The sequence below is a fragment of the Neomonachus schauinslandi genome, chromosome 13 (assembly GCF_002201575.2).
Source record: "Neomonachus schauinslandi chromosome 13, ASM220157v2, whole genome shotgun sequence".
NCBI lineage: Eukaryota > Metazoa > Chordata > Mammalia > Carnivora > Phocidae > Neomonachus > Neomonachus schauinslandi.
Window position 1 is genome coordinate 59,391,851 of NC_058415.1, and position 17,288 is coordinate 59,409,138.

At 55.8% G+C, this 17,288-nt stretch overlaps 1 protein-coding gene across 1 annotated transcript; it reads left to right on the forward strand.

The window, feature by feature from the left end:
- Positions 1-6,399: 6,399 nt before the first annotated feature.
- Positions 6,400-16,620, forward strand: GRHPR (glyoxylate and hydroxypyruvate reductase). The gene is made up of 9 exons (XM_021691787.1): positions 6,400-6,545; positions 8,168-8,298; positions 9,269-9,341; positions 9,900-10,016; positions 11,337-11,425; positions 12,565-12,669; positions 13,396-13,531; positions 15,073-15,203; positions 16,281-16,620. The coding sequence occupies exons 1-9, from the start codon at positions 6,463-6,465 to the stop codon at positions 16,400-16,402; spliced, it is 987 nt and encodes a 328-aa protein (XP_021547462.1). The 5' UTR covers positions 6,400-6,462; the 3' UTR covers positions 16,403-16,620.
- The last annotated feature ends 668 nt before the right edge of the window (positions 16,621-17,288 follow it).

The window sequence follows — 17,288 nt, forward strand, 5'->3', positions numbered from 1 at the left end:
AGCCCTTCACCATGGCCTAGGAGGCAGCCATACTCCCTGCCTCCCAGCCTGCAGCTACTCCACGGCAGTTCCACCTTCAGGTGTGTCTGGGATGCATGCCCAGGCTGAGTCACTCTATGCCTGAGTGGGTGGGGAGAGGGGGCTAGGTAGCAAGGTCAGCCCTGGGGTGCTGCCGTGGGGCCCCCAACCCAGGGGACCAAGGCTGGATTCTAGCCAGGGCTGGGAGCAACAGAGGAGCAGAGAGTCAAGCAGGCCCCCAGGACAGCTGGTCGGGGCTCAGGAGGGTTACTAGGTTGACTCAGGCTCAAGGTCCAAGATTCCAGAAGTTGGAATGGGGACAAATCTTAGAGATGGGGTAGAAGCCAGATGGTTAGGAAGGATCCCAAGGGCCGAGAGCCCTGAGTCCTCTACACCCCCTGACCAAGGGCAGGAGGGGTCCAGAGCCTAGAGCAGGGGAGGGGATTGTAGGGGGCAAGTGCCATAGCGGTGGGCGTGAAGCCAGGGAGGCAGGGAGTGCCTGACGTGGACATGGGCATGACTTGGGCCCATTACCTTCCCCTGACCAAAGAGGTGAGGATCAAAGTCAATCCCATTCGGTCAGCATTTCCTGTGGACTTCCCAGGCTCTGGTCCTGGGCCTAGTGCATACTGACCACCATGACATCCAATGATTGGTCCCCCATTCTGTGGTTTGGAAACCAAGGATCCATCAGAAATGCTTTGCCTGATGCCATCTGGCTAGTTTGTGGTTGAGGCAGATATTCTGAGCCAACCCTGTTCTCACAAAGCCTCGGAAATGAAACAGGCCACAAGCACCTAACTCTGCTCCTAAAGGGGCCCTAAGGGGCCCTGAGATATGTCCTTACCTATATTAGTGTACTGCGGCAAATAACCACAAAACAACAGCCCTTTACTACCTCACATATGACCAGTCACGTAAGACTAGCTAGAAAGGGGGCGCCTGGATGGCTCAGTCGTTAAGCATCTGCCTTCGGCTCAGGTCATGGTCCCAGGACCCAGGTCATGGTCCCAGGGTCCTGGGATCGAGGCCCGCATCGGGCTCCCTGCTCGGCGGGGAGTCTGCTTCTCTCTCTTCCTCTGCCCCTTTCCCCTGTTGCCGCTTTCCCTCCCTCCCTCTCTCTCAAACAAATAAATAAAATCTTAAAAAAAGAAAGAAAGAAAGAAAAAAGACTCCAGGACTGCATGACCAATGGAATTTGGCAGAAAAGATGTAGTACTATTTCCAGGCTCAGACCTTAAGAGGCTGAGAGGTTTCCCCTTTCTGTTTTCTTGGAATGGCCTAGGCTTGGAGCCCAGGCTCTAGGCTGGCAGGAAGTCCAGGCCACAGGCAGAGGTCCTGTGTAGACGTCCAGACCAACAGCCTAGCCGAGGGCCCAGCTGACAGCCGGCACTGATAAGCAGACATAGGAGTGACTCCAGCCCAACCAGCCTCTGACTACATGCAAGAGCCTGAAAAGAAGCTCTAGCTGAGTCCAGCCAATGTCCAGAACCACAAGAAATGATAGTAAAATGACTGCCATTGTTTTGAAATAATCCGTTACACAGCAACAGACACCTGATAACACTATGTGTGACAAAACGTAGAAGTCATAAAGAATCAAAAATGTCTGCATTAAAAATAATTAACAAAATCACAGGGCTAACACAAACTGGGGGAAAGACCATATTTGCAACTACAGACAGGGCTAATTTCCTTATTGTACAAATAATGCCTGCAAATCACTAAGACAAAGATGCCCAGCTTATCTGCACAGGCAAAGCATACCAATGGATAGTTTATAGAAAAATAGGTGCTTTCATACATTACCCATAAGAGGATATAGAACAACTGTGAAAAACATTTTATCAGAATCTGTCAAAATTTCTAGTGCATGTATTTTCTGACCCAGCAATTTCGTTTCTGGGAATTTATCCTACAGCTGCATTTACACCTGCATACAATGACATCTGCCAAAGGTTCTTCACTGGGGCACCGTCATAGTAAAAGATGGGGAAACAATCTAAATGTCCCTTAGTAGGGAATTGTTCATTGTTTATGGTTCACTCCTACAGTGCAATACTCTGCATCAATAAAAAGAATGATGTGTACTGATATGGAGTGGCCACCAAGATACACCGTTCAGTAAAGAACCGGGTGATGCAAAGTGTGTGTACATGCTACCATTTCTGTGAAAGTGTGTGCATATTCTTGTAAATATCAAGCCCCTCTGGAAGATGCCACTGTTTCTGGGGAGAGGATCTGAGTGGGGGGACCAGGGAGAAGAGAAACAATTCCATCTTATACCCTTGTGTGCCTTTGGGAATTTGCATCTTGTGCATTTATGAATTATTCCCAAATTAAAGAAAACATTCATTTAAAAATAGTACTTGAATAACTGGGTAGCCATCTGAGAACATTCAGGCGAGCACCTCCTCAAACCATATACACACAGTGTTCCAAAGGGATTCAATGGAGATGTGAAATTATATGCAAAGTGAAATTAGAAAAGCCCTACAAAAACTCCTTTTCAGGGGCGCCTGGGTGGCTCAGTTGGTTGGGCGACTGCCTTCGGCTCAGGTCATGATCCTGGAGTCCCTGGATCGAGTCCCGCATCGGGCTCCCTGCTCGGCGGGGAGCCTGCTTCTCCCTCTGACCCTACGCTCTCTCTCTCTCTCTCTCTCTCTCATTCTCTCTGGCTCAAATAAATAAATAAAATCTTTAAAAAAAAAACAAAAAACAAAAAAAAAAACTCCTTTTCATACTGTCATTTTGAACTTCTGTGTGCTCTGAGTCTCGATCTCCCTGCCAGAACTAGGGCCCTGGCTCTCAGTTGTCCAGGTGTCTCCTAGGCTGCCCATTGCATGCTGCTGACTCTGGAACTATGGCCCCAGCCCCCACCTGTCCCTGACCTTCAGACCCCACCTCCCTCCTGGGCTTTTCCACCAGAAACTCAGAACATCTTGCAAGCATCCTGAACTCATTCCTTGCCAAGCTGAACTCAGCCTCCCCAAACCCTGCACCTCCTCCTGGATATCCATCCAAGTGACAAAGTGACAGCCAGCTCCAAGAGTCCTCCTAAGGCAATACCTTAGATGTAGCTCCTCACTTGCCCCTTTTACTTCTGTTACTGACCGAATGTTTGTGTCTCCCCACCCCATTCATATTTTGAAATCCTCATGCCCAGTGTGTTGGAATTAAGAGGTGAGGCCATGGGGCGCCTGGGTGGCTCAGTCGTTAGGCCTGTGCCTTCAGCTCAGATCATGATCCCAGGGTCCTGGGATTGAGCCCCACATCGGGCTCCCTGCTTGGCGGGAAGCCTGCTTTTCCCTCTCCCACTCCCCCTGCTTGTGTTCCCTCTCTTGCCGTGTCTCTGTCTGTCAAATAAATACATAAAAATCTTAAAAAAAAAAAAAAAAGGAGGTGAGGCCATGAGAGTGGAGCCCTCACCAGTGGGATTAGTGTCCTTTTAAGAAAGACCCCAGAGAGCTCCCTTGCCTCTTCCACCCTGTGAGGACACAGCCAGAAGACAGCCATCTATGAATTAGGAAGACGTCACCAGACAGCAAATCTGCCTGTGCCTTGACCTTGAGCTTCCAGCCTCTAGAACTGTGTTAAATAAATGTTTGTTGTTTAAGCCACCCAGTAGGGGTGTCTGGGTGGCTCAGTTGGTTGGGCGTCTGCCTTTGGCTCAGGTCATGATCCCAGGGTCCTGCTCTGCGGGGAGCCTGCTTCACCCTCTCCCTCTCCCTCTGCTGCTCCCCCTGGTCGTGCTCTCTCTCTGTCAAAAAAAAAAAAAAAAAAACCATCCAAAATATGACATTTTGTTATAGCAGCCCTAACGGATTAACACATCCTGTCCACTCCCACAGACTTGCACAGTGGTTAAGAGCCTGGGTCTGGAGTCAGGGTGCTGGGTCTGGAGTTGGGGTGCTGGGACTTGAATCCAAGCTCTGCCTCCTAGCAGCTGTATGACCTTAAGCAAATAACTTCAGCACTCTTTTTTTTTTTTAAGATTTTATTTTTAAGTAATCTCTACACCCAACATAGGGCTCGAACCCACAACACCGAGACCAAGAGTCGCATGCTCCACCGATCCAGCCAGCCAGGCTCCCCGAACTTCACCATGCTTGCCTTCAGTTTCCTCATGTGTGAAGTGGGCAGAATAACAGCACAACTCTAAAGGGGTTGAGATGTTTAAATTCATGAGTTCCCATGTCCAGTGCCTGGAACTTAGTAAGAGCTCCATCAATATTAGTGACTTGTTCCACGGTTAGTTGTACCCAGTGAACCCCTCTCCAGCTCAGATCCTCTCTCCCTACCACTTCACAGTTTCCCTCCTCAGGGACCTTCAGCTGGCTCTCTGTTCCGGCTCACACCTCCTGCCCAGTAGCACCTATTGAGCACCAGCTGGGTGCTCTGCCTTAGGGGAGGGGGCCCATTAATGTGTCATGCCCCCTCCCGCCCCCGGTGGACAGGCTTACCCCGTGTCCTCGCCTGTCCTGGCGTGTGGGAGGAGTTGCGCTCAGGTCTCACCATTGAGTAACAGACCGGGCGCCTGGGTGGCTCAGTTGGTTAAGCAACTGCCTTCGGCTCAGGTTATGATCACGGAGTCCTGGGATCGAGTCCCGCATCGGGCTCCCGGCTCAGCAGCCTGCTTCTCCCTCTGACCCTATCCCCTCTCATGCTGTTTCTCTCTCTCTCTCTCTCAAATAAATTAAAAAAAAAAAAAAAAAAAAAAGACTGAACCATTGAGTAACAGAGTTTGGAGCCACCCAGCTGTGTCATTCCCCCCAAGGACCTTGCTGGAGACAGAAAAACACCTCGTTGTGTCAATGTTTGAAGTATTTCAGAAATTGTCCCTGAGATGGCCCTGCAGTGCAGATCACCATCTGTGGGTTAGGCATTTATTAATGTGTGACTTGGGGAGATGGCAGAGCGCCGGCTCTGGCCTTTCCAGTGACTTGCTGTGTGAACCCAAACTGGACGTGTTACCTCCCTGTGCCTGTCTCTGGCTCCTTTCTGGGCCCTGAGGGGGCAGAAATTGATTCTGGTAAGACTGGCGGGGAAGAGACTGCCAGGCAGGGCTTTTGTCCTCTGGGTGCTCCTAGGCCCGGGCCCCTCCCAGTTATCCTCATTTGGACTTCGGCATCTCCATTTCTGACCAACTGCCAGCCTCAGGGCACCAGGGTGTGGGTCTCCTTGGCTGTGTCACCCTTTGTCAGGCAAGCACCCCATGTGTTATATGCTGTGTTAACACACAGGACGATACATAGTTCATCCTTTCAACAAACCATGATTCGGGTGTTACTATTATTCCCATTTCACAGATGAGGAAACTGAGGCACACAGAAGTTTACTGACTTCTGGTCAGTGGGTGGCAGAGCTGGGATTTAAGCCCATGCACAATGGCTCCAGAGCCTGAGCTTGATGAGCACCTACCATGGCCCAGGGCCTGTGCAAACATTGCTGGTTTAATCATCACAATAACCCTGAAAGGTAAGTGCTCCTTACCCCATTTTGTAGCTAAAAACTGAGGCTTAGAAAGATGATGTGAACTGACCAAGAGGACACAGCTTGTAAGTGGCAGAGCTGAGATTCAGACCCAGGTACATCGGATTGCAAAGCCCAGGTCTGCCCGTGACTCCACATGGCCCTATCCAGCACCCTGGCCCTCTGCATGACCTGCCTCCAGCCGGCCAGCAGCTGTCCAGCATGCCAAGTGGCCCACAACCAATTAAACTGCCCCCAACAGCTGTGGGTTTCATATGGGGGAATTGCACCAGATACTAAAGGGGCCATGCCTGGGTTCAGACTGCCCCAGTCCAGCCTCCTGAGTATATAAGGCAGAGGCCTGGCTCAGAGCCCAGTCTGTGACCAAAGGCCCCTGCCGGGAACAGTGTGACCATAATGGAACAGACCTAGCAAGGACCACTAGGGTGCTCAGGCCCTGGGAATTAGGATGGTCCCTGACTGCATCTCCCCTCTCCAGACACAGACACACTTCGACAGCTATAGGCATCCTGACAGACGTCCACACATACTCACACAGGACTCTCCTGGACGCCCCTTTACCCACCCCAACTCCAACACCAGACACACCTGCCAATCCCTGAGGGGGGCCCTGGGGGCCAAGGACCAAGGCCCCCAGAACAAGTCCCAATTCCATGAGGGCTTGATCATGCACACAGCTTCATGAGACACACACCTAGGGGCGCCACAGTTACACCCCACAGAGTCACACTGTCACTGCCACTCCCTGAACACACACAGTCCCGCTCCTCGAGGCCCACAGGCTCCCTCTCCCACCTCCACTTCCCCCCTACCTTTCCCCCTCTCTACCCTCCTCCCCCGACCCCGCCCGCCCAGCTCCGGCCCCGCCCCTTCCGAGGCCCCGCCCCGCCTCCCGCCGCGTCCCGCTTCCGTCTGGAGGTCCGGGTCAGTGTTCCCGCAGTTGCAAGGTGGATGAGGCCAGTGAGACTCATGAAGGTGTTCGTCACCCGCAGGATCCCCCCCGAGGGCTGGGCCGCGCTCGCCCGGGCCGCAGAGTAAGCGCGCCGCGCCCCCGCCGCACGCCGAGTCCCGGGCCGGGGCTGGGGCTGGGGGTGGTGTCGGGGAAGGGGCTGCGGAGCCCGGGCCCTCCCCTGGATCTCCGACACCCCGCACACTGGGTGACTCAGCGTCTCCAGGCGGGCCGGGGCGGGCTGGGGGCGGCCTCCTGAACCCCACTTATTTTTGGTGGGGAGGGCCCAGAGGGAGCCCGGATCCTGCGCTTGCGTCTTGGCCGGCCTTGCCAACCTGTGTCCGGCCTGGACGGTCATGGAGTTTTGGGAGGCTTAAAAAAAGTTCTCTGCGGCCTAGCCTTGTACAAGCCTGTTGCAGTGACGCCGGGACCCGCAGCTCCCCTGGCACGTGCAGTGCGGGTGAAGGGAAAGGCCTGGGGAGACGGGACGCCGCCGGTGACGCAAGATCCAGGCTGTTAATCCTTTACCCTTGAGGTCACTTTTGGCAGGGTCAGGGACCTTCGCAGTCACTGGCCTGGTCCCTTTGGATAGTTGGCAGGAGCCTCTCAGGACCATTAACATGCCAGTTTTCCAGGTTCTTCGTAGACATAAATGCTCAATCCTTGCAACACTCTGAAGTTGGTATTATAATTCCCATTTTACGGATGAGCAAACTGGGAGAGGTTAAGTGCCTTGCCCAAAGTCACAGCTGCAGTGTGGCAGAGCTGGGATTTGACCTCAGCCTGTCTGACTGCAGCGGGAACACTGTGTTACCCAGGTCTGTGCAGCCAGTGTCTGGCAGGGAGAAGGTGGAACCCAGGCTCAGAAACCAGGGCCATGCAAAAATGAGATTTGTTTGTTTTGTTCAGTGCAACAAAACCTTTGTCAAGGACCTGCCAGGTTGCAAGCACTGGGGGCGGCGGGAGAGGGGGGGAGCAGTCATGGCCGGGGCTCGAGCAGCTCTAGCTCTGAGTGCCATGCCCGTGGAAAGGAGGGTGCAGGGTGGCCTGTGCCAGGCCCTTGGTCAGCCAGGTGCTGCAGCAGGGTGTTCTGGGAAGTGCCGGCCGCCGCCCTGTGTCTTGCTATATGTGATGGGGGCACTGAATTAAATGGCAAGGACTGGGAGGCTGGGCAGCACCCCCGGGAACGCCTCCACTGCTCACGAGCTGTGGTGGAAGTGTGCCCTCAGACTCCTCCACGGTGCATTGCTTTGATCTTATCCTTCCCGGCAGAGTGCAAGTAGGAGACTTTCCCGTGGCATGGACTCCCAGGACAGAACAGTCAAGCCTCAGCTGGTGCAGGGACTGCCCACCTCAAGCCACCGCCCCCCACTGGCCCTGAGGCCTCCTGTGAGGGTGATAAAGTTCTTCCTTGCTTTGAGCTGAGAGCTGTCCCCATGACTTTCTCCTTTTAGACTAGGCTCTGGTCAGGCTCTGGTGACCTCCATTCTGTGACAGCCCTTTACCCTCAGCCACCCTCTTGGGACAGTTCTGAGGCCGCCCGAGCCTGACCCTGACTCCTCAGCCAGCCCCAGGCAGCCTGAGGCTGGAGCAAGCAGAAGGCAGTGTTTCTCACTTTGCGAGGGAGGTGCAGTCCCAGGGGGCCTTCGGGAGCCCGGGGGCATCTGTGGCTCCGCTGCTTCTGAGTGGTCTTTCTTTGGTCTTTAGCTGTGAGGTGGAGCATTGGGATTCAGATGAGCCAATCCCTGCCAAGGAGCTGGAGCGAGGTGTGGTGGGGGCCCACGGCCTACTTTGCCTCCTCTCTGACCGAGTGGACAAGAGGCTCCTGGATGCTGCAGGTGTGTGCACTGGGCAGGGCTGGGGAGGATTCCAAGGGTGTCTTGGCCCCGTAGGGCACATCAGTCTGCTGTGGCTGGCTCCCCCCACGGGCCCGCAGTGACCTCTCAGTTCTGTCACGGGCATTGCTCCTCTCCTGGCTGCGAATCCCTGCAGGGAGCTAGCAGGGCAAAGGGTGGTGTGGAGGGAGCACCCGAGTCCCTGGGCCCTTATCCAGCCCTGCCACAGCCTTGCTTATGACCTCGAGAAAGGCCCTGTCCCTCCTGGGCTCATTTGTCTCCTGCAGGAGGGCCCGTCTCAGTGCCAAGCACCAGGAGGCACCCGGGGTGTGTTAGCGCCAGCCACGGGGCCCAGCCCTGGGCCAGGGTAAATGTCACCCTAGAAAGTCGTTTTGAGGAAAGATTCAGACTTAGAGGCTGCCAGATGGGGAGAACCCTCATGAGTCAGTGCTGAGCCAATCCATGCCCCAGCCTTGGCCCTGGAGCTTTCTGGTGCCCTGCCCCGTAGAGAGGGTGTGAGCAGGTGGGCATCCTCTTGAGCACGTTGAAGAGATAGGTCCTCCATCCTTGCACCCCGGCCGCTTCTCAGTGGACACCCCAGTGTGTCCACAGCAGGGCCCCAGGTGCGGTCAAAGGAGACTGGAGGCTTTGTTGAGGGAACATTCCTGTGGGTAGGAGTGGAGGCCTTGGTGTCAGAGGCCGCAGCGCGAAGCCCAGCTCTGCCACTCGGCAGCTTGTGACTGGGGCCGGCCACTTCACCTCCCCGAGCCACAGCGTCTGCACATGGAGGAGTCAAGTCGGATGGTCGAGTCTGTCAGGTAGGGTTGTTCAGGATTCTAGCGAGGAACAGAGATGTCAGCCTTTCTCTTACTCTCAGAAAATAATAACAAGCAGCTGGCCCCATGGTATCCCCAGTGGTGTGGGTTGGAACCCCACAAGGAAAGATACAAACAGTGCTTTTTCTGCACAACAGGAGGCAATCTCAAAGTCATCAGCACCATGTCTGTGGGCGTTGACCACTTGGCTTTGGAGGAAATCAAGAAGCGGTAAGAGCAGCTTGCGCTCTGGAAGGGGTCTGGGGTGAGGGCTGGCTCCCAGAGCGGGAGAGGGAGCTGGGTCTTTATTTGCTCATAGCCCCCTCCGCCCTTCAGTGAGACTGGGAGGGGGCTGAGCGTACAGTCCGTCCGCGTGAGCACAGGGCAGGTACGACAGGCCCCGAACCGTCAGGAGCTGTGGGTAACTGCATCTGCCAGGTGGCTCCCTTTCCTGTTCAGCCTGGTTGTTGACCCTCACCACAACTCCTTGAAGTAGGAAAGGCTACTAGTAGTATTACTTCCCTTGTTAGATTTTGGAGATTCAGAAAGGTCGAGTAGTTATTTGCCCCAGGCTTGGGGCCGTGACCTTTCATCTTCGTGTCCTTCGCCACGCGGGAGAGAAGCGAACCAGGAAGGAGGCTGACTGTCCCTGAGTTGCTCCTTTACCACTCGGAGCTTCCCGGTGGGCAGTGCAAAGAGGGAGCAGAGCAGCAGCTTGGAGATGTCCCAGAGCTAGAAATTGGTGAAGGTGCCTGAGGCCTGGGTGACCACCAGATCTTGGCTTCGTAGCGGCATCCGTGTGGGCTACACCCCAGATGTCCTGACAGACGCCACGGCAGAACTCGCCATGTCCCTGCTGCTCACCACCTGTCGCCGCTTGCCAGAAGCCATCGAGGAGGTGAAGAAGTGAGTGAACCCCTGACAGGAAAGTTGGCTGTGCTCGGCAGCTGGTTCCTGAGCCCCCGGCGTCCGCCTGGCCCGGATGTGATCCCTGTCCCCGGGGGTGCCTCATCTAGTGAGCAGGGACAGACTCAGCCAGACTACTGAGGGACAGGGCAGAGCTGAAGAGAAATGTGGGGAAATCGTGGCTTTGAGGGGAAATTGTGAGAGAGGAGGATAGGGAGGGCCAGATCAGTCCTGCCTGGTTGGCGAGGAAGTAGGGGCAGGGGTATGGATCAGAGGCTTCCCACGAGAAGTAGCAGGTAGGCATCCTCTTGAGCACGTTGAGGAGATAGGTCCTCCGTCCTTGCTCGTGATGCAGAAATCCGAGAAGCTCGGAAAACTGAAGGTGGTTTCATAAATCTTTTGGTGGCAAAACCTGACTGGAAATGACAAGAGGCTATTTATGATCTTTATTTTTCTCACGCTGTGTGAATATGCATGTTTTGCTGCAGATAACTGGTGTGTTTGACAACAGGTACCACCCTAGACACTGCTGAGGGTGTTGTTATATAGACTAGACAATATGCACCAGACAACCTTTCTAAAATCAGAAAATTGAAAACCCTGGCCCGAGGGTTTCAGATCAGGGATTTGGGTCTGTGTGTTATAGAGGGTTCGGGAAGGCACTGCGGCTGCAGGGAGGCCAGCAGATGGGCCTGTGCAGGCCCTCGGCGTTTGTGGACCAGGAGCTGGGGCCCCGGGGTGGGCCTGGGGCCGAGGCAGACACCGAGGGCAGCGCTGGGCTGAGGAGACACAGTGCTGCACGTCCCGCTCACCCTCCTGCCCGGGGAGTCGGCACCCTTCTCGGAGGTGGCTCAAGGCAGCCTCCATCCCCCTGTCCACCCAGGGCAATGGCTGGGCCCATGGCTTTACTTTGTGTTGCTTCCCTGGGGCACTGGGAATACTGGTTTTGGAATCCCAGATCCCGAGTTTGCAACCTGCTGCTCCCACCTCTGCCCTGGCTGGATGTGGCCTCAGGCAGGGCACCCTTTCTGGTCTCAGTTTCCCCATCTGCAAAATGGGATGAGAACTTCTAAGGCCCCTCCCAGCCCTCGGAGTCTGTTGTCCAGTGGCTTTAAAGGAAGAGTCATTGTAGCTGCTCATCCACAGCGCTCAGTGGCTATGGTGTAACTCATGCTACGGACTGTCCTGTGAGCTGGAGAGCAGGGTCTTCTACCCCTTAGACCACAGTCCCTGTCTGGGGGTCCTGGGTCTGTTCGTTCACAGAGAGCCCTCATCTTTGCCCGAGGCCGGGGCTCTTACCCACCCCTCCCCTCCCCACAGCGGTGGCTGGACCTCATGGAAACCTCTGTGGATGTGTGGCTATGGACTCACACGGAGCACCGTGGGCATCATCGGGCTGGGGCGCATAGGTGAGGCCCCCACCTTCCCTCTGGCCCGCCCCAGCAACCTTGGCTTCGTCTGAGTCTCTGGTGCCCGGCGTCTGGGTGTTGGCCATCCTTTGGAAAGAGTGGCCACCACTGGCCAAGTTCCCAGTGCACTTTGCATGCAGTCGCTGTCCAGACCCAGCTTCATAAAACACAGGCAGAAACAAAAAATAAAAGAAATGAAAATAGGAGTTCCTTAAGAACTTGCTAAGTGACAGAAGCAAGTTGAAAAGTCGGGGTTCTTTATGGTTACAGCTCCATACAGAACAGATGAAAGTGGCGATGGCTGGGTTGGGGCCTTGAGGAGGGGCTTCCTGTGGGACAGCCCGTGCTCCCCCAGGCCTGCCAAAATGTAAAGCTTTAACTCAGGAACCAGCGGGTCCAGGGAGCAGAGCTTACCTGTGATTCTGCTGACGGGGCAGAGCTAGTTTTCTCCCAGGGGCCCCGGCTTGGAGAAGTCTGGCCTAAAGGCTTGAGCTCAGCCGGGCAGCTGTCTGTGGCTCTCCGGCATCAGCCTGGTCCAGAGGGGAGGATGAGGCAGGAGAGTATGGACAGTCTGGCCGGCCAGCAGTGCCTCACACTGGAGAGTTGCTTGGAGGAACCCACCAGCTTTGGGGTACATTCTGATTCTGGAAATCCGGCAACCCAAGCCTGTCTCCTGAGCAGCACATGTGAAAATGTCTTGAAAGATTTGGGGCGAGTTGGCAGTTTGGCCAGGCCACCGAAAAGTCCTAAGAGGTCTTGGGCTGCGTCGATAAAAGCAGAGGGTCCAGAAGGAGGGAAGGGACCGCTTGGTCAGACCGCTTCTGGGATGCCAGACCCAGTTCTCAGGGATGGTTAGCAAATGGCCCTCAAGGTGCCCAGGACGTGTGAGGACAGCAGAAGCCAGTCACCACTGCCGAGGAGTGGTGGTGCTGCCTCTGGGTCTCTGAAGGGCTGTCACATGGTCCCCTAAGGGCGGTATGGGCCTGTGGGGGGCTGGTTCTACTGGGTCAGGACCAGTTAAAGTCAGAAGTATGCTTCCCTACCCCCCCCCCCCAGGGGCTCCCTGTCCCTGGAGCTGCTGGGTGCTGCTTCTGCCCTCTGAGGGGTTGGAGACGAGCCAGGACTCTCTTTGCCTCCAGGCCAGGCCATTGCTCAGCGTCTGAAGCCATTTGGTGTCCAGAGATTTCTGTACACGGGGCGCCAGCCCAAGCCTCAGGAAGCTGCAGAATTCCAGGCAGAGTTTGGTACGTAAAACCTTGATTTCCGCAGGAGCCCCATCTGTGCCTGGTTAGAGGTGCCTCTGTATTTCTGTAGTGGCAGCATTTCAGGCAGGTGCGTCTGGGGCCTGTGGCGTCCCTCAAGTACTAGCTAGGCCACCTGCCCCTGGATGCAGGGGCCCAGTCGGAGAGCACAGGGACGTACCCAGGCCACACGGTGAGTTCTCTTCATGCCTGAGAGCTCTCCAGGCCTCCTGTCTCTCAGAGTTCCTTGTCACCGCCCTCTGTGCCTGGGCAGAGCAGCAGGGATGGTGACAGACATAAGGAATTGCTGGGAACTTGGACACCCGGTTTCCCTAATAAACTGGTGAGCACTGTCCCCCAGCCTTGTGTCCAGTGGATCCAGCCCCCTGGAGGGTGCACAGTGTCGTGAGCACAGGACACCTAGATCTTAGCCATTCCTCACCCCTTTGGCACATTGGACCCTGAAGGTGGTGACCTTGAACCAAGCTCCTGCCCCTCTCTGGCCTTAGTTTCCCCATCTGTGAGGCCAGGGGGCTGGATAAACGATGTAGTACACCAGGACCCCAGCAGTAGCTGTCAGTTATCAGAGGTGTTTGGGTGGACACGAGGCCTTCAGGAAGCATCTTGGGAGTTTCCAGTTTGGCAGGAGGAGGCAAGGGTTTGGTCTCCCATCCTTTTGCTGTCTCCAGCCTGGGACTCAGCATCTCATGGAACCCTGCCCTCCCCCAGTGTCCACCCCCAAGCTGGCTGCTGAGTCTGATTTCATCATCGTGGCCTGCTCCTTAACCCCTGCAACCAAGGGGCTCTGCAACAAGGACTTCTTCCAGCAGATGAAAAACACGGCTGTGTTTGTCAACATCAGCAGGTACGCTGGGGCCGCCCAAGCTCCCTGGGGCACCGAGAATGTCTAGAGAGGGGCTGTCCCTGCTGCCGGGATCCCCATGGCTTGTCCCTGAGACCTTGGGCAGAGCCTGCTGCTCCCTAAACCAACCACCAGCCAGCCCCAGCTCTGAAATACAGTAAAGGCCACAAGAGAGTGCCCCAGGCTGGGAGCAGGAGCCCTCAGAGCAGGCCTGGCCTGTCTGGTTCCCAGCAGTTCCCTGAGCCATGCTCAGGGCTGGGCACGTGGCAGAGTTGGCTTGGGGAGTGGAGGCGTGATAGCAGCAAGTGACCAGGTAACCTTGGGCAGCCCATGTTCTTCTCTGCTGCAAAGAGTTGGGTGTAACGATCTTAACAGCCCTTCAGAGGCTGACCTACCGTAACACTGAGCCTGGGTCTATCTGTCTGAGTTAGTGACAGCTTGAACCGTGGTGCTTCTGGAAAGATAGGCCCCAACCCAACTTATCTCGGTTTATCACAGTGTCCCCAGGGTGCCTTCAGGCCACTGGGCATATTATGGGGGCAGACCTTCCCTCTCTGCCACTCCAGTCCCTGCCTGGATGGTGCCCTTTGAACCTGCTTAAACCAGTTTGGAGGCAAGTAAAGGCAAAGGAAGGGATTCCATGGGGTCCGCCTCAGGTCTCTCCACTCCAGAGGCCTCCGTCATTATTAATGTTTAGCCGCAAAGGAGGTGCCCTGGAGGGGAGGTGGATCGGGCGGGAGCGCAGGGCTGGCGCTGACGGCCGACGGTGGCTCAGCCTCGGCGGACGGAGCCCCCGCACAGACCCAGGACTGGGCCGGGTACTGTGCATTGTTGCCTGCCGCAACGAGTATTACTTCGGGTGCAGGATGAAGTCTCGAGCCAGTCCTTTCTTTCCTTCAGTGGCTCAGTCACAGGAGGGAGGGCTGCTCACTCGGGTGGATGTGGTTAGGTGTATCCTTGTGTTGGGCCCGCGCCCCACAGCGTGACGCCGTGGTTCTCAGCACGTTCTCGGGCAGACACACCTGGATGGGGCCCCACACAGATGCAGATCGTGGGTCAGTAAGCACGCCTGGGAGTGGGGTGTATTCTCCCCGTCTTACGGAGGAAGGTGACACACCTGCCCAAGGTCACACAGCTACGGAGTGGTGGGGCTGGGGTTCCCAGTGTTACTGCACAGACTTACTGTAAAGAAGTAGCTTATCAGGGCGCCTGGGTGGCTCAGTTGGTTGAGCGACTGCCTTCGGCTCAGGTCATGATCCTGGAGTCCCGGGATTGAGTCCCGCATCGGGCTCCCTGCTCAGCAGGGAGTCTGCTTCTCCCTCTGACCCTCCCCCCCTCATGTGCTCTCTCTCTCTCTCTCTCATTCTCTCTCTCAAATAAATCAATAAAATCTTAAAAAAAAAAAAAAAAAGAAGTAGCTTATCAGCCTTACTGCTTTCAAAGTCAGTGCCGAGTGTGCCTGGTCCGCGGGGAAATCCATTCCGTGGGAGGAGGCCTGGGTGGAGGGAGCGTGGGGGCATCCACGGCACCACTGTCCTTCCCAGGGGAGACGTGGTGAACCAGGACGACCTGTACCAGGCCTTGACTAGCGGGCAGATTGCAGCTGCTGGACTGGATGTGACGACCCCGGAACCGCTGCCTACAGACCACCCTCTCCTGACCCTGAAGAACTGTGGTGAGAACTGACTTTCCGATGCAGTCACCTGGGCCCGCGGGAGTTAGAGGTGGTCTGGAGGTGCTGGGTGCAGAGCTACCCTGAGCAGTACCGAGCACGGGGGGCACACCTGGGACCATGCTTATTGAGGCTGTTGGTGACACTGGCACGCTGCGACGCAGGGGAGGGGCGTCCTGAGCACCAATGCTGCGGGGCCGAGGGCCGCACTTGGAGAAGCGCTGCCTCAGTGGTTGCTTCTTAGCTTCCCCAGTTTTGTGCCTGGTTAACAGCTCTTTATATAAAGTTCTGTCTGTCCAGGTAGCTGGTGTGCTTTCTGTCTCCAGGCTCTTACATAACTGTAGGGGCTGAGCCAGTCCCTGTCCTTTATGTACACTCTGGGATGGAACCCCACAGGGAGGGCCCCCATTATTGTAGCCCTTGGAAACTCCACTGTGCCCACCGTCCGCACCAGGCTGAAAGGAGGAGCGTTGGCTGTCCCGTCTGGGCTGTTGCCCACAGCTGGAACGGTCCCATCCCCGCAGGCCTGGCAGTACAGCTCAGTGCCCTGGATGCTGCTTTCGAAAGGCCTTCTTTGGGGACAAGTGACCTTACTTGCTCTGCAGTGGGGCCAGAGGGAGCTGGTCTGTCCGCCCCTTCATCTTGTAGTTATTTGTGTAGATCAGACGCCCTGTGGCACCACTTTCAGGGGTATGGGTGTGGTGTGGACGATCAGTGCTGCAACTTCTAAGCTGAACTGGCGCCTGGTTTCACCGTCTGGTATCTGAAGGGCTTTGTCTAGATAGGCTCCAAGACCCCTTCTGGGCTTGGCATCCTCGTATTTAGGATCCGAATCTCTTGCCACCCTTGCGTCTGGGTTCCAGCAGCCCTGAGTCCCTGTACCGTTCCCCTAACCCTCAGCCCCACAGGAGTGGAGCATGTAAGGACAGTAGGCAAATCAAAGACAAATGACAGGAAGGCGAATCAAAGAATACTAAGGCAGGTTCTCTTTATTCTTCTCCCTGCAACCCCTAGTCAGGAAAACAGGGCCCACTTTAAGGCTCTTGAAACATCCTTTCCTCCCTCTCCTCCCCTTTCCAGTGATCCTGCCCCACGTTGGCAGCGCCACCTACGGAACCCGAAACACCATGTCCTTGTTGGCAGCTAACAACTTGCTGGCTGGCCTGCGAGGGGAGCCGATGCCCAGTGAACTCAAGCTGTAGCCAGACAGGAGGCGCTGAGGGCCAGGAGGCCCACTGTGCCCCTGGGGTCTGTCAGTGAGCGCAGGCTGGACTTGGACCCACAGGACTGGAGCCAAGGAAAAGTCTCATCTGTTCTGATCCTGCAGAAGGGAGACTGGTGCTGATACACGGGCTTGCCGCTTTTGTGGTTGGAAACTCTGAGCCAAAAGTATGTGATCTTATTAAATAGTTCTCTGAGAGACTGTGTGGGCCTGTAACTGGGAGAAGCTAACAAGGGCATCTGCTTACCTTTCTAAAATCAGGGCATCTGGTGACCTGTGGGTTCTGCTCTCCCCCAGCCCTCCCCCGGCCCCCCCAGCACGTGAACTTTTAGAACCTGTCCAAACCACCTTACCGCTCATCTCAACTCCTTCACTTGTCCCTCACCGGGGATGGGACGACCATGGCACTTAAATCTGCTACCTAGATCATCTAATTAAATATACACGGCAAAGAGAACCAGGTAAGGTCAGAGTACTCTTACTGTTTCGGTCAAGAATAACTGGAGGTAGGTGAGTTTCTTAATTTTTATTTTAAAATCCATTTCAGCACCCTCACACTTTGCTCCTTTGTCCCCCCCCTCCGCCACCCCCGTCCCCCAGGTGGATGCCCTTGCTCTGATCACCACCTGGCTTACTCCTCCCAAGGCCAGGCCTCGTGCATTGCCAAAGCCCCGCTCCTGCCGAGGGAATCCGGTTCCGGCTCTTCCCCACAGCCAAGCCCAGCCGGCAGATGGAGCTTTCACCCGGGCGGGCAGGCAGGCAGGCAGGTAAGGGAGCCAGGCAGGTAAGGGAGCGGCAGAAAGCGCAGGCTGAAGCGGGCTGTCAGAGGAGGACTGGGTGTGCTGAGAACAGAACCGCACACACAT